Source organism: Rattus norvegicus, chromosome 1 (assembly GCF_021556685.1).
Source record: "Rattus norvegicus strain SHRSP/BbbUtx chromosome 1, alternate assembly SHRSP_T2T, whole genome shotgun sequence".
Lineage (NCBI taxonomy): Eukaryota > Metazoa > Chordata > Mammalia > Rodentia > Muridae > Rattus > Rattus norvegicus.
The window spans coordinates 149,013,297-149,028,640 of record NC_141534.1 but is presented as its reverse complement, the minus strand read 5'-3'; the positions used below and the strand labels follow the sequence as shown (position 1 = coordinate 149,028,640).

Below are 15,344 nucleotides of genomic sequence, written 5' to 3'. Positions count from 1 at the left end.
CCATGGCCAATAGCAACTTGGCAAGGAATGGGTTTATTTTGAGTTAATACTTATTAGTTCCTCATAGAGGGAGGCCAGAGCGGGAGCTCGGGTCAGGAACGGAAGCATGAACTGAAGCAGAGAGTGTGGAGGAGGACTGCTTACTCACTAGCTTGCTTCCAAACTCAAGACCACCTGCATCAGCTGCCCACTTCTTTTGTTAATTGTTAAGTATTTATTCGAAAAGTTATACCATTAAGAAAGTATAATAGGATTTCAAGAAATCCAGAGAAAAACAGGAATATGTTGGGCCCATGACTCATGTCAGGATATTTACCTGACTTAGATAACTTGACAATAATAAGACAAACTAGTTTAAGATGAGAAGAAGATATTTGAAAAAGAAATTGCTATCAAAATAATCTGGAAAATGTAAATGAATACCAACATGGAATGCCCACCAATAGACTGGATGTCAAACCTTGAGAAGTGCGTCAATTGCAGGTGAAACTGAGAGAAGTGAAACAATTTTAGAGGCAGATATAAATATTTTAATTTTGTATATATGTATTGGCAAAATGCTTGTTATTGCAGAAAGACATTGAAATGAAGCTATTTCTTTCTATAATTCTATGAATATTTTATAGATACCTATTAAAAACTTTCCTAGAGATTTGAATTTGACATGTTTTTTATTTTTTTATTTTACTTTATTTTATCTTATTTTTTATTGAAGCTGCCCACTACAAGAAGCTCACCTGCCTAAGGATAATGTCACCCACAGTAGATTGTGTCTTCCTAATCCCTCCACAATTGTGAAAATGCTCCACGGACATACTCACAGGCTAATATGATAGGGGCAACTTCCTAACTGATGTTCCCCTTCCCCAGGTAGGTCTAAATGACAACCAAGATTAGCCAACACACTTGGATAATGTGTGGGATAAATAATGCAAACTTTCACAGGGCTAGAGATCAGCCATAAGGCCTTATAGATGTTAGATATAGATAGACATTGCGTAACCTACTATACTAAGCTATACTCCTGGGCCATTAAAACAGTACTTTTGTTCACGAATGCTTTGAACGTTGAACCCTTGGACACGAAGAACTGACTGTGCTCGATACTCATGGAAAGCTCTGGATGCAGCTAATACAGTAAGCGTTTGGTTGGCAGTGAGACCAAACTTACCCTTTCGCTTTTCTTGCCTGTTCTGGGATGAGCATTCTAGTGTGGCTCACCCAGGAATGCAGTCACTGAGATGTGAGTGTGAGACAATAGGAAGAGACTTCCCTGTACTGCTTCTGGGCCTCACTTTGCCTGGCAGCATGAATCCATGGGCCCTTACTGCACTGTCCCATCCAAAAGCAGACAGATGGCTCTGAGAGCTGCCAAGAAGTTCCTAGGATTTCTAAGGTCAGAAATGCAGAGATGGACAAAACCATTGTTTCATCTCACTGCAGGTAAGCTTTTACCAAGCGTGAGACATCTGAGATGGCCTCCCCTCTGAGGACAAGACATATGAAGAAAGGATGTACACCTCCAACTTATTTCCTGGATGTTCATAAAACACACTTATGTTCCCTTAAGAGGCATGGCAGAGAAAGGACACAATAACCTCCCTCCATCATTGTGACTCCTAGACATCGCAAAACCCGCCTTGAGTGGGTGATGGCAGCCTAGCAAGTGAGCAGCATAATTATTAAGATTTCAGCGAAGAGGGAGAGAGGTGATGGAATGCGCTCACTAAGTTTTTTGACATCGAATTTATTGCAGAAGAGTGGCTGACATAATAAAGGGAGACACAGGCAAAGGACAGCTGAGGCTAGACTGGGAAAGACATGTGTGACAAACCAATGGTGCTGAGCTATAACCATCTACAGCCAGTGACGCCCAGGGACAGAGGGCTAAAATCCTAGGTTCTTACAAGAGCCTGGCCAGGAAGCAGGTTGCAGTCACCTTGCAGTGAAGGAGCCTATAACAAAGCACCCTTACCTGTTCTTCGGAGATTCTGCCATTTCATACTCCACAGTGTGAGTCCCAAGGCAAGTTAGGAGTAGAGATGTCTCTGAGGGCTTCATCATTGCTGTGATGGGCATTGACCGAAAGTGATGGGGAGGAGGGGTTGTTTGGTCTTTCTTTCAGGTTACTGCCCATCACTGAAGGAAGCCAAGGCAGGAACTGAAGCAGAGGCCATGGAGGAGCTGACTTACTCCCCATAGCATGCTTCCTTATACAACCCAGGACCATGTGGCCAGGGATTGCACTGCCCACAGTGGGCTGGACCTTCCCACATTAGTTGTTTATCAAGAAATGGGTTTGGCTGATCTACTTTGGTAAGTTCATGAGTCTTACGTGCAATGAGTTTCTCCTTGGAAGAGGGTGTTACTTGCGGACATCGTTTCTGTGCTAACTGTATAAGACAGCACATACCTGGGTGGGCAGGGCTCCGTGTGACAGGCCTGACTCATTGGTGGAGGACGGTGAGCTAGGTCACACAGGCTGTCATTGACGGTCTGATGGGTCTGGATGTGTAAGCACACAGCTATGGCTTCTTGGTAGCCTGGAAGGCAGAAAGAGAAACAGCATGTGCACTGACTAACTTACCATGCAAAGAAAGAAAACGGGATGTAGGGTATGGAGTCTTTACATCACCAGCACATTGCCCTTTTGACTGCATCAGAAGTCTAGGTCTCTAACCCTTAATACCGCTTCATTCACCTCTAAACCCAGTCTGTCAAAATCTACATACCTGGAAATATTTGGTAGCAGCCTACACTCAGAATCAGCTGCTTCCTAAGGAATTCATAGCTAGGGGTGGCCCCTGCAGTCAAAGTGTTTCTTTCCAACCTGTGTAACAGTTTTCCTCAGGAAAAACTACATCTGCTGAAGAATACCATTTTTTTCTAGATCACCACACATCGATAAATCCAGCTGTACTTTGAAACGTTCCACTGAGATTGGAGTCCCCTGTCCCATTCCTGCAATTAGGTTTGCCTCCTTTATTAGCAGAGTACTCCATCAAAGTCTACGATAACCTGTGAGGCACGGGGCCAAATAAATGGCACCCGAATCTCCATTCTATTTATTTAACAACAATGAACTTGAAATTTAGAGAGGAATTAAGGCTGAAATGGGGGTAGGTTAAAAACTGAAGATTTGGCCTAGGGAGATGGCTAATGTGCTTGCTGCACTAGGGTGAGAACCAGAGTTAAGATCCCTAAACCCAGGTAAACTCAGTGGTTATGGCCACTCATCTGAATTCCAACCTCAGAAGGCAGAGGGTTGGGATCTCTACAGAAGCTGCTGGGGGACACTAGTCAACTGCATATCCATGAGCTCTGGGTTTGATTGAGAGACTCTGCTTCAGAGGATGAGGTGGATGACTGAGCAGGGTTGACTCCTGAAATCACTTAGGGCCTCTACATGCACTTCCACCCACATATATGAAGACATGTGCAAAGAACATTATATATACACCACACACACACACACACACACACACACACACACACACATGAGAACAGAAAGATAAAAATAGACAAACAGGTGAAGAATAAATTGCCTGCCTTTGGTTTCAGCGGTCTCTGTCTTCTAGTCTGGGGATACCAGAATGTGACATGGCCGTCACATACAGCAGTAGCCCTTGTATAAACGTGAACATTCACATTCCTAGTTTCCCTTGGAGGCAGGCAGACAACCTATGTGACTCCTAAAGCCTATGCTCTCAGTCAGCATTCTTTGTCTGCTGAGACAAAAAAAAAATGATTGGAAACTGGAAATGGGTGAAATATAACTCAAAATTTTTGATGAAAAAATCTGTAAAGGGAATGCCAGCAGTGACCAACCGTTATTTGAAATATGCAAACATATTTGCTTTCATGTCAGATGCACATTCCGTCCTGTTACAAGCCTGTGGCCCTTTCTCTGAACGCCATGTTTCAATTCAACCATTTTATGGCATTTTGCAAAATGTAGTGTAGGCCAAAAATACTTTTACAACAGATATTTTTCTCCTTCAGTTCTTTGTAATAAATCTCCCTCCACTGTATTCATCTGCATCAGACACTCACCACGGCAACAGGATGCACTTGGCAGGCATCTTCTCTGAGTGTTTCAAAGAAGCACTGATCAAACCAAAATATGACGTTTATTTCAAAATATCAAATTTTCTTGCTTCCTCCTAGGAGAATAGATGCTTATTTCCTGATAGAGCTTATTCACTATTTTAATCTAAGAAAATTGCAGTCATATTTCAAATACATTTCAATTTGTAACAAATAAATTCTTCAGAGAATGTATTCAGACTACTTTGGAATATTTATGGAGACTGACTAGGGGAGGGACTTAGAGAACCACTTTAAATCATTTGGATAAAACACTCATGACATAATTTTTTGTCAACAGAAAAATAGTTAAAATCTACTACATAATTTGGAATATTTATTGATGAAGGACATATTTTTCAAAGGTGGCCACAAAATATTTCACAGACCGCATGCTGATCCGACAATGTGATTTTTATCTTTTTTTATGTCTAGAGGAGGTTTGATCAAATAGTTATCTTTAAAAAAGAAAAAGGTACATTTTATCAAAATAAATTCATCTTATTCCTAACAAAATGTATGTAACTACATTAATGTGTGTAGAATATATTAATGAATGTGTTCGGTGAAATTTTTATAATAATTCCTCTTGTTTCATGAGACCACATCCTTCATACTTGACTACCACAATGTTTTGATTAAAATGTCATTTCTTAGTTACACACACACACACACACACACACACACACACACACACACGATGCCTATGTCAAGGAAATGTTTAAATAAATGTGTTATTAGGTAATCTTTTACTGTGCAAACATACAGTGTCTTTGCCCAAACAATACAGAGTGACATCTCTACATGATATCATAGTATGGGACTAACATCATATATGTGATGGTGTATGGCCACATCTATGTACACATGTTTATAAAAATAACACATTCAAAGTCTTTAGAAAGAATAAAGAGATGATTAGATACAGCTAGGCATGGTGGCCCATTCATTTAATCCCAGCATTTTGTGAAACTGAAGCCAGCCTGGTCTACACAGTGAGTTCCAAACCAGCCAGAGCTAAATAGTAATGCCCCATCTCAAGACAACAAAACAAAGAATAAATCCATTTCTTTTTGTTAGTTTAGATCACTTCGAGTTGGGTTATTGACAAGTTCACATTAAACCCTTACATATACGGTGGTGATGGTGGTGGTGGTGGTGGTGATAGTGGTGGTGGTGGTGGCATGTGTGTGCCTCTGTGTGTGTGTGTGTGTGTGTGTGTGTGCGCGTGTGTGTGTCTGTGTCTATGTGTTATGTGTGTGGTATGTTGCATTGTGATATGTTTGTGTATGTGTGCATGTAATATTTGTGTGTGATATATGTGTGTGCACACACATGCACCTGGGTTCATGTTGAAAAGATTAGCTAGTGTGATTAAGTGCAGACCACTACAAACTTTCAGGCAATCAGAAGAAAGAAAACAAAATATAGCATGGTCCCAGAGAACAGAGCCATGCCTTAGCAAGTGCACACAGGTCTCAATGTCCCACACAGGTGAACTCTTTTCAGGATCCTGTGATGACACAGCTGGTAAGGATTAAGGATTGTTGAAGGCTATTTGGCCTTATGGAGGGCATCATAAACATCACTGGAGCCTGACAGGAAGTGACCAATTACAAGTGTAGCTAGGGAAAAAAAAAAAAACTACAGCTTGAGGCCTGTCAGGCTTTGAAAGGACTTGGAGCGAACAAAACAGTGCCGGCTAATGTACCGTGTCGGGAACACGTCTCCACAGGGAGCATGCTAAAGTGAGTCCAGAGTGAGCCGATTCAATTTTTATTCTCTTCAACTGCTTATAGGGCTCATCGAGAAAGAGCCACTTTCTACATGCCAAGAGCAAGCCAGTGTTTTAAGGTTTCCAAGGTGCATGAGAAGAGGTATCCAGGGTCCTGAACTTAGGGGGAGAGAAGTTAAGTTTGGGGCAAGCATGTGACCAATTTGGGAGACACTGAGGCCGTGTGCTCTGGACGTAAGAGAGAGGGGTTTATGCTTCAGGCCCAAGTAAACCAGAAAGGATAAATTTCTAGTGAGGTGAAATGGACTTCTAGGAAGGAGGGAGAGGCAAGTAGGAGCGGGAAAGAAATAGAGGCAGCTAAGGGCTTTCATATAGCTCAGACTGGCCTCAAACTCATGATCTTGCGTCTCCTGATCTCCCTTCCTTGCCTCAACTTCCCCAGTGCTGGGCTTGCAGGCATGCTGCACTGCACCTGACTCACCTAAGGACTCCTTCTCTAAATTACACAAGACCAGCTCAAAACAAAGTTACTCAAAACGTTAGCTTTTCTGTACCCTGGAGTAAGGTCCATACCACTCTAGCTAGGCGCAGTGCCAAGGTAGCAATGTTACAGAGCAGGGCTCAAGGATGGGTGTTAAGTGACTGAGAGACAGGGAAGGGAAAGACAATCAGGGACATCCAGAGGGCAAGGATTGACGATTCACACTCAAGAGTGAGGATTTGCAGAACGATGGTTGGTCTTGGGTTCTATGACCTATTAGGGTGTTTTAAGCAACCATCTCAAGACTGCCAGGAGAGTGACGCAAGCTCATGAGCCATTGGCTCCAAGACAGATGCTTCTTTTGTTTTCTGACCTACTTCAGGAAGTGACACCTTGTTATTCAGGGTGATCAAGTTGTGGAGTGTGTGTGTGTGTGTGTGTGTGTGTGTGTGTGTGTGTGTGTGTGCACACACATGCACAAAAGCATAAGTGCCTGTGAAGGCCAGACATCAACCTTCGTGTTGTTACTTAGGAGCCATGCACTTTGATTTTTTGATAATTAGATTAGTTGGCCAGTGAGTCCCCAGGATCTACCAGTCTTCACCAGCCACTCCACCATGCCTGGCTTTTTCCAGGAGTACTGGGTATCAAACTTTGGTCCTCATGCTTGTATAGCCAGCACTTTACTGACTAAGCCATATTCCAAGCCTATTCCTGGATATTTCCATCCTTCCGCTTTAAGCAGAAAGCTAGAAAGCAGCTCTTAGATGCCTGCTACCTGCTACCTGCTACCTGCTACCTGCTACCTGCTACCTGCTACCTGCTACATGCTACCTGCTACCTGCCACCTGCCACCTGCCACCTGCCACCTGCCACCTGCTACCTGCTACCTGCTACCTGCTACCTGCTACCTGCTAATCTATTCCCCCTTGACAAAATTCTATAATGCTTAAATAATCCAAAGACCCACTGTGGTGGTTTGAATATACTTGGCCCATAGAGTGACCCTATTTGGAGGTGTGGCTTTTTGGAGTAGGTGTGGCCTTGTTGGAGAAATTGTGTCACTGTGGGTGTGGGCCATAAGACCCTTGTACTAGCTATGGAAGCCAGTCTTCTCCTAGCTGCCTTCGGAATAAGAGGTAGAACTCTCAGCTTCCTCTGTACCATGCCTGCCTAGACGCTGCCATACTCCTGCCTTGATGAGAATGGACTGAACCTCTGAACCTTGAGCCAGCATTGTCCTTATAAGAGTTAGCCTTGCTTATATCCAAAATATACAAAGAACTCAAGAAGTTAGACCGCAGGGAAACAAATAACCCTATTAAAAAATGGGGTTCAGAGCTAAACAAAGAATTCACAGCTGAGGAATGCCGAATGGCTGAGAAACACCTAAAGAAATGTTCAACATCTTTAGTCATAAGGGAAATGCAAATCAAAACAACCCTGAGATTTCACCTCACACCAGTGAGAATGGCTAAGATCAAAAACTCAGGTGACAGCAGATGCTGGCGAGGATGTGGAGAAAGAGGAACACTCCTCCATTGTTGGTGGGATTGCAGACTGGTAAAACCATTCTGGAAATCAGTCTGGAGGTTCCTCAGAAAATTGGACATTGATCTGCCTGAGGATCCAGCCATACCTCTCTTGGGCATATACCCAAAAGATGCCTCAACATATAAAAGAGACACGTGCTCCACTATGTTCATCGCAGCCTTATTTATAATAGCCAGAAACTGGAAAGAACCCAGATGCCCTTCAACAGAGGAATGGATACAGAAAATGTGGTACATCTACACAATGGAATATTACTCAGCTATCAAAAACAACGAGTTTATGAAATTCGTAGGCAAATGGTTGGAACTGGAAAATATCATCCTGAGTGAGCTAACCCACTCACAGAAAGACATACATGGTATGCACTCATTGATAAGTGGCTATTAGCCCAAATGCTTGAATTACCCTAGATCCCTAGAACAAAGGAAACTCAAGACGGATGATCAAAATGTGAATGCTTCACTCCTTCTTTAAATGAGGAAAAAGAATACCCTTGGCAGGGAAGGGAGAGGCAAAGATTAAAACAGAGACTGAAGGAACACCCATTCAGAGCCTGCCCCACAGCTGGCCCATACATATACAGCCACCCAATTAGACAAGATGGATGAAGCAAAGAAGTGCAGACCGACAGGAGCCGGATGTAGATCGCTCCTGAGAGACACAGCCAGAATACAGCAAATACAGAGGCGAATGCCAGCAGCAGACCACTGAATTGAGAATAGGACCCCCGTTGAAGGAATCAGAGAAAGAACTGGAAGAGCTTGAAGGTGCTCGAGACCCCAAAAGTACAACAATGTCAAGCAACCAGAGCTTCCAGGGACTAAGCCACTACCTAAAGACTATACATGGACTGACCCTGGACTCTGACCCCATAGGTAGCAATGAATATCCTAGTAAGAGCACCAGTGGAAGGGGAAGCCCTGGGTCCTGCTAAGACTGAACCCCCAGTGAACTAGACTATGCGGGGAGGGTGGCAATGGGGGGAGGTTTGGGAGGGGAACACCCATAAGGAAGGGGAGGGGGGAGGGTGATGTTTGTCCGGAAACCGGGAAAGGGAATAACACTTGAAATGTATATAAGAAATACTCAAGTTAATAAAAAAAATAAAAAATAAAAAAAAAAACAGTTAGCCTTGGTCATGGTGTCTCTTCACAGCAGTAAAACCCTAACTAAAACTGTAGTTGGTATTTCTTGGTCTTATTGATAGGTCTTATCATGCTTTTGTTTGGCAGAATGTGGATTTTGGGACTTTGGATTTGGAAGACAGTAGAATGCTTTAAATGGGACTTAATGGGCCATCCTAGTAGAAATATGGAAGACTTTGCTGCTGAGGGCGATTTGAACGATGGAAACTAGGTCTAGAGGTTTCAGAGAAGGATTTTATTATGTGGCCTAATAGTCAATATTTTGGTGAAGAATGTGGCTGATTTTTGCCTTTGTCTGAAGAGTTGACCTGAGGTTAAGGTAAAGAGATTTATATTAATTATATTGACAATGGACATCTCAAGAAAACCCAACAGTGGCTTTGTTCTTTTGTTAAGTCTCATGAAGAGCATTTTGAACAAGTGTAGCAAGCTTAGAAAGGAAAAATGTAAGTAGTATGGTTCAAGTAATCACAGGACACTAAGAAGTGGAATGGAGCTGAATCCTGTGTTTAAGGAGATAAACAGATTAAGGGGCTGGTGACCTTGAAACAAGTTCAGGTACAGTAGTACACTTTTATCCCAGGAGGCAGAGGCGAGCAGATCTATAAGTTCAAGGCCAGCCTGGTACAGAGAAAGTAGAGAAAAGTATAAATCCAGGTTTAGTAGTAAACACCTTAGATTAATCTAAGCTTTCAGAAGACAGAGCCATGCAGATCTTAGAGTTCAAGGTCAATCTACAGAGCACATTTCAGGACAGCAAAGCTTAAGCAGTTGGAAAAGACAGTAAGTGAGGCCATGTTCTAGCCCTAGCAAGGAACAGAATTCCACATCTTTTTCATGTGGCTCTGACTATAGAGTCAAGAGGAGAAGGAACTACTGGTACAGTTGATACTGGTTAGCTAGAGTTAAGAAATTAGTGGTAATTAAGAAGAAAACAATTATTGAGGTGAAATCATCTAGGAAGTATTTTCTGAGAGCACAAAGAAGCTGTGTTTCAGAGATAGCCAAGCTTGTATCCCGTGCTGCAGCTGAACATGGCAGTGTGTAATAATATCGCTGGTGGTACTGGTTTTGAAGGTATGAAGGGGTCATGAACAGCAGCTGAGGCTTGGCACTGTGAGAGGCCAGGAAAGGCTACTGATGAAGGTGCAGCCTCAGTTGCAGTTGACAACTCAGGACTGAAGAGGTCATGCAAAGAAGTTGAAGTTTGGCACCATGAAGAGAGCCTACGAGAGGCTATTGGTAAAGTCTAGCTGTAGCAGAAGACCCCAGTGTATTGGAGACACCAGTAAAATGGGATGATCACCAAGGACAGCAGCAGCGGTGGAGTGGAGTAAATCGGAGCCTAGAGTGCTACAGAGGACGGAGCTGGAGAAATGTCGCCAGCCTTTTGGAGGAGCTCAGAAGATTGTGTGTGGATCCCAGACATTGGAACAAGAAGCTATAACGTTGAAGTTGCCTTGGAGATGCCAAGATGTCTGATATACTACAGCCATGCAATACCTGCTGAGGAAAGCTGTTAACAGGAAGCAGAAAGAGCTCAGGAGAAAGAAGTTTGTTGCAGTCAACAAAGATGAAATAGGAGTTGGAGGTCTGAAGACGGCTTTGACATCAGCCATGGAGATCTGGAGCTTAAAATTTGCCCAGTTGGTTTCCTGTCTTGCTTTGGGGATTACAGTTAAGTGATCGGATGAATCGCAGAAGAGACTTTGAACTTTTAACATTGTTGCTGTAGACTATGGGAACTTCTAAAGATGGACTAAATGTATTTGCATTAAGGTACCTATGTTAGGTATGGCACCCCCAGACTCATATGTTTGAACAAGTATATGGGTGGCCAGGGAGTGGAATGCAGTAGTTTGAATATGTTTGGACCAGGGAGTGGCACTATTTGGAGGTGTCTCCTTGCTGGAGTAGGTGTGGCCTTGTTGGAGTGGATGTACCACTGTGGGTGTGGCTTTAAGACCCTCATCATAGCTGCCTGGAAACCAGTTTTCTCTTATTGGCCTTCAGATGGAGATGTAGCTTAGATGAACTCTTAGCTCCTTGTGCACCATGTCTGCCTAGATGCTGCCATGTTTCTGCCTTGATAATACTGGACTGAAACTCTGAACCTGTAAGCCAGCCCCAATGACATTTTTTCCGTCTAAGAATTGCCTTGGTCATGGTGTTTGCTCATAGCAGTAAAGCCCTAAAACACCCACTCCCCCTCTAAGGGGACCTGGCTGAATATACTAGGTGCCTCCTAGGCCTAGCCTGGCTCTGAATATGACCTATCCACACACACAGCCATCCACCATGAGAGCGGCGTGAATGTGCTCTGTAGTGGTTGCTGTCCCAGTTACGTGAACAAACAAAAACATTTTCTCAGGCTGCATCTTACTGACCACTGCAGCAGCTCTATGCAATCCTAGGCTGCCTCACTCTGTAACTCTGATTTCTGCATAAGATTGCTTCAACCTATCCATTCTGCACTTTCTAACATATTCCATATAACTGATGGACCTCTTCCCCTCTCAGGGAAGCCAATTCTTAGGCCAAAGGTGCTGTTTAATCACTCTATTATATCTCCCAAATATAAAAGATAGAAAAAGCATCATTGTGCTACTGAATGAATTTATCCCTCTTGGGACTATTGCTAATTTGCATATCTGGCTTATCAAGGTCACACCCTTAGCAACAGACCCATATCTATCCCTTAGGAAGGAGACTGAATACCTCCCAAACATGTTGCCGTGCAGGGGGTAAAGCCAGCATACTCCCAGTCGTAAATCATCTCGCTGTCCTTCTCCTGGAGAGGGCCACCCAGTTCTCGAGACACAGGGCTGTGGTCACAGGCTTCAAGGAGGCAGGGTCGCTCTGTGGGTGGCTTGGGGCCTTCACATTCCTCCTCAGGGAGCTCAGTCTCTGTCTGTGTGAATGTGAGGAGCACTCGACACCTCACCTCACGCACCTGAATGCCGGGCCCACATGTAATGCTGCAGGCCGACCAGGGCTCTGGGATGAACCTGAGGAACACCGGAAGCCAAAAAGAGGGGTCACATGTGGGCCATAAGAAGAGTTCTATGGTTCTGATGACTGTCAGTTATGTAGCTAACACGTTTTGAGAGCTTACAACCATCAAAGAGATTTTTTTTTCATTAAAGACATGCTACTTTTGCCTTCATACAAAAATCAAAGTTTCATGCAAAGACCAGTGGGAAGCATTACAGTATTTCTTAAGATACAATAAATAAACCATCATTTAGAGATAATTATGTGATTTTATTTACCAGGTGGGTATTTTTGCCAATCTTTATTCAGCCAATCTTGGTGAGCTTTTGGTTTGAGCATGGGGAGTGTTGAACCTTCTCTAGATTTAACAGCTGAGCTGCAGGATAAGGCAGATATGTTTGAAGACGATGAAGCTATGATGCTCTTTCTGTTTAATGAACTCCTGGACTTTTGGATGTTCTCAGTCATAGGTGGCAGTGCATAAACTAGTCTTACAGTAAAATATTTATTCTTTGTCCTTAATTATTGCCCACCAAGTCAAAAGGTCTTCAGACTGGGCCTCTCAGACCAAATCTCTTCCATAACTGTTTTTGTAAAAGCCCATCAGCTACAAATAATTCTTATAGTTTGACACTGTTGGTGACGAAAGAAGATATCTTATGACACGTGGAAATTAAATAAAGCCCACATTTTAGTGTCTATGACAAAAATTGTACCAAGGACGCAGCTTCACTCATTTGCGAACCATCATTTATGTCTGTTTTCCTGTTACCGAGCAGAACTGGGTGTTTATAACAGATTGTTTATCCTGCATAACCTAAAATATTTACCCTCTGGGCTCCTGCAGAAATATTTCTAACCCTTGTATGCATTCATACAACATGAAAACAGGTTCAGTAGGGACATGTATATAAGATACTCTGAAGCAATACTTTTTACTACAGCGTATTAATAAATTGATGGGATAAGGTTGGGGAGACAGTGCTCGTTGTGTGAGCTTCACAACCCATGTACAAGGCTGGGTGTGGTTGTCAGCGTCTGTAATCCCAGCATTCCGTGGCAAAGGGGAGAAAGGAGAATCACCCAGACACTCGCAGGGCAGCTAACCTGAAATGTGCAGCACAGTGACAGATACAAGAGAGACTGTCTCAAGGTAGAAGGCAACTCCTTCTTGACACCCAAAAGTTAGCCTCTGAGCTTCACAGGTGCTCTGTGACATGAATGCTCACACTTAACACACACACACACACACACACACACACGTACACGTACACGTGCACACACACAGGCGTAAGCATGCAAACCCACACATACACAAAATAAAGTAATAAAAAATTTAAAATAAAATAAAGAGCTAGGTGAAAGGATTAAGTGACAGATTTTGTTTGGAAAACTCTGGTTTGAGTAATGTCCATCAACAGGTTTATTTGCTGCAACACTTCCCCTAAGACTATGATATTTGATTTCTCGTTACAATAAGTGAGATGAAGACACCATGAATCACTTTATAGGCAGGAGACCAGTGTCCAGCTCTGAGACAGCTCAGGAAGTGAGAAGCTACTGCTGAGAGGTGTGGAGTTGCAGGTCCCAATATTAATGTTTCAAATTTACCAAGCCCCTGAACAGTGAACTTTCAGAAGCTTTCTGAATTCTGTGTGTAAGTCTGTATGCTAAGATGCTTAAGGGATTCTTCCACAGGCGCCCACATGCTAGGGTGTGACTTGTTCTGTCCTCGGGAGGATTAGCCCTTCAGTCTGATAACCTCCAGGCTTCCATCTACCTTAAAGCCCCTTCTCATTAATCAACATCACTTCATACTGGGTTTCCCGAGATTCTCTGCTGTGAAATAAAGCAACTCACTTCACCTGAGGCGCCATCCCTGGAGATGACTTCTGACTCTGCCTCCCACCCCACTGGCATCTGTCAAAAATCACTGGTAGTGCACTTTAAACAGATAAGGTACATGCATACACTATGGCCGTAACACTGATCATGGAAGCTGCTATTTTGAGGGTCACAGTGAAAGGAACTTGAGTGATCCAACATTGAAGATAATTGAGACGGCAATGTGAAACAGAAAACATTTTCGAAAATAAAATAAGGAAAGTATACTGTCTTCCAGAAAGATGTGACAAATAATTTCAAACATTGAAGGCTAAAGTTGTAGGCAGAGTAATACAGCTCCCCCCATATCCCATATTGTAACCCCTGAAATACGTGATTATGTCATAGCCTGCAGCAAGAAGGGTTCAACGGAGGTTCTTAAGGTTATAAATCTAGAGATAACCCTGTGTTATGCTGGACATGGTCTCATCACATGGGTTTTCAGAAAAAGGAACTTCTCTGAAGTCAGAGGTGTAGCAGGGCCTGAGCTGAGGGGCCCTGTCTTAAAGCCTGGGAAGTACTCAGCTCCTTCTGCTGGCCCAAAGGTGCAAGGAGCCACATACCACAGGTAGTCTCAAGAAATGGAGGACAATCCCCAGCCCACAAGCAACAAGGAAATGGGATTTCCACTCTCTAACATTATGGTTCAACAACAACAACAACGAAATAGAATACAAAGAAAAATAAGTATAGTAGGAAAAATTTTCGTGAACTCTAGAAAGATCTGAATCTATGATCTAAAATATCCCTGACTGGGCTGGCAAGATGGCTCAGTGAGTAAAGGCACATGCTGCCAAGCCTGATGACCTGAGTTCAAATTCTGGGACCCACGTGGTGAAAGGAGAGAAGCAATCTTGCTAGTTATCCTCTGACCTCCACTTATGCTGTGGTACCCATGCGGGTACACACACACACACACACAGACACACACACACACAGACAGACACACACACAGACACACACACAGACACACACACAGACACACACACAGAGAGACACACACAGACAGACACAGACAGATACACACACAGAGAGACACACACACAGAGAGACACACACACAGACACACACACAGACACACACACACAGAGACACATACACACACACAGACACACACACACAGACACACACACAGACACACACACACACACACCAACAAATAAATAGTAAAAATTTAAGCCTTCATTATTTATCAATATTATTGAAATACAAGAAATACCTGTATTTGTCTCAAAGAAGTACTCTAATCTTAATTATTATGGGAAAATATCCAAATATGCAAATATTTAAACAATAAAAGAATAGCAGTCAATTAAGAGATGAAAGGCAATTTAGTATGGAATTAAAATAAAGGTCAAAATGGAAGGTGTAGATATCAGGAAAAAGTCAGAGGGTGGGCATGATGTTGCACATTTATAACACCAACATTTGAGAGGTGGAGGCAGGAGAATGGTGAGTTTGATGC

At 43.1% G+C, this 15,344-nt stretch overlaps 1 protein-coding gene across 4 annotated transcripts in view; it reads right to left on the bottom strand.

The window, feature by feature from the left end:
• Nucleotides 1-15,344, bottom strand: part of Adamtsl3 (ADAMTS-like 3) — a 321,025-nt gene that overhangs the window by 77,351 nt on the left and 228,330 nt on the right. For all 4 annotated transcript variants that reach the window (NM_001107533.2, XM_087558105.1, XM_087558126.1 and 1 more), the window contains 2 exon segments: nucleotides 2,414-2,543; nucleotides 11,720-12,009. In NM_001107533.2, the coding sequence (NP_001101003.2) occupies nucleotides 2,414-2,543; nucleotides 11,720-12,009 (420 nt within the window).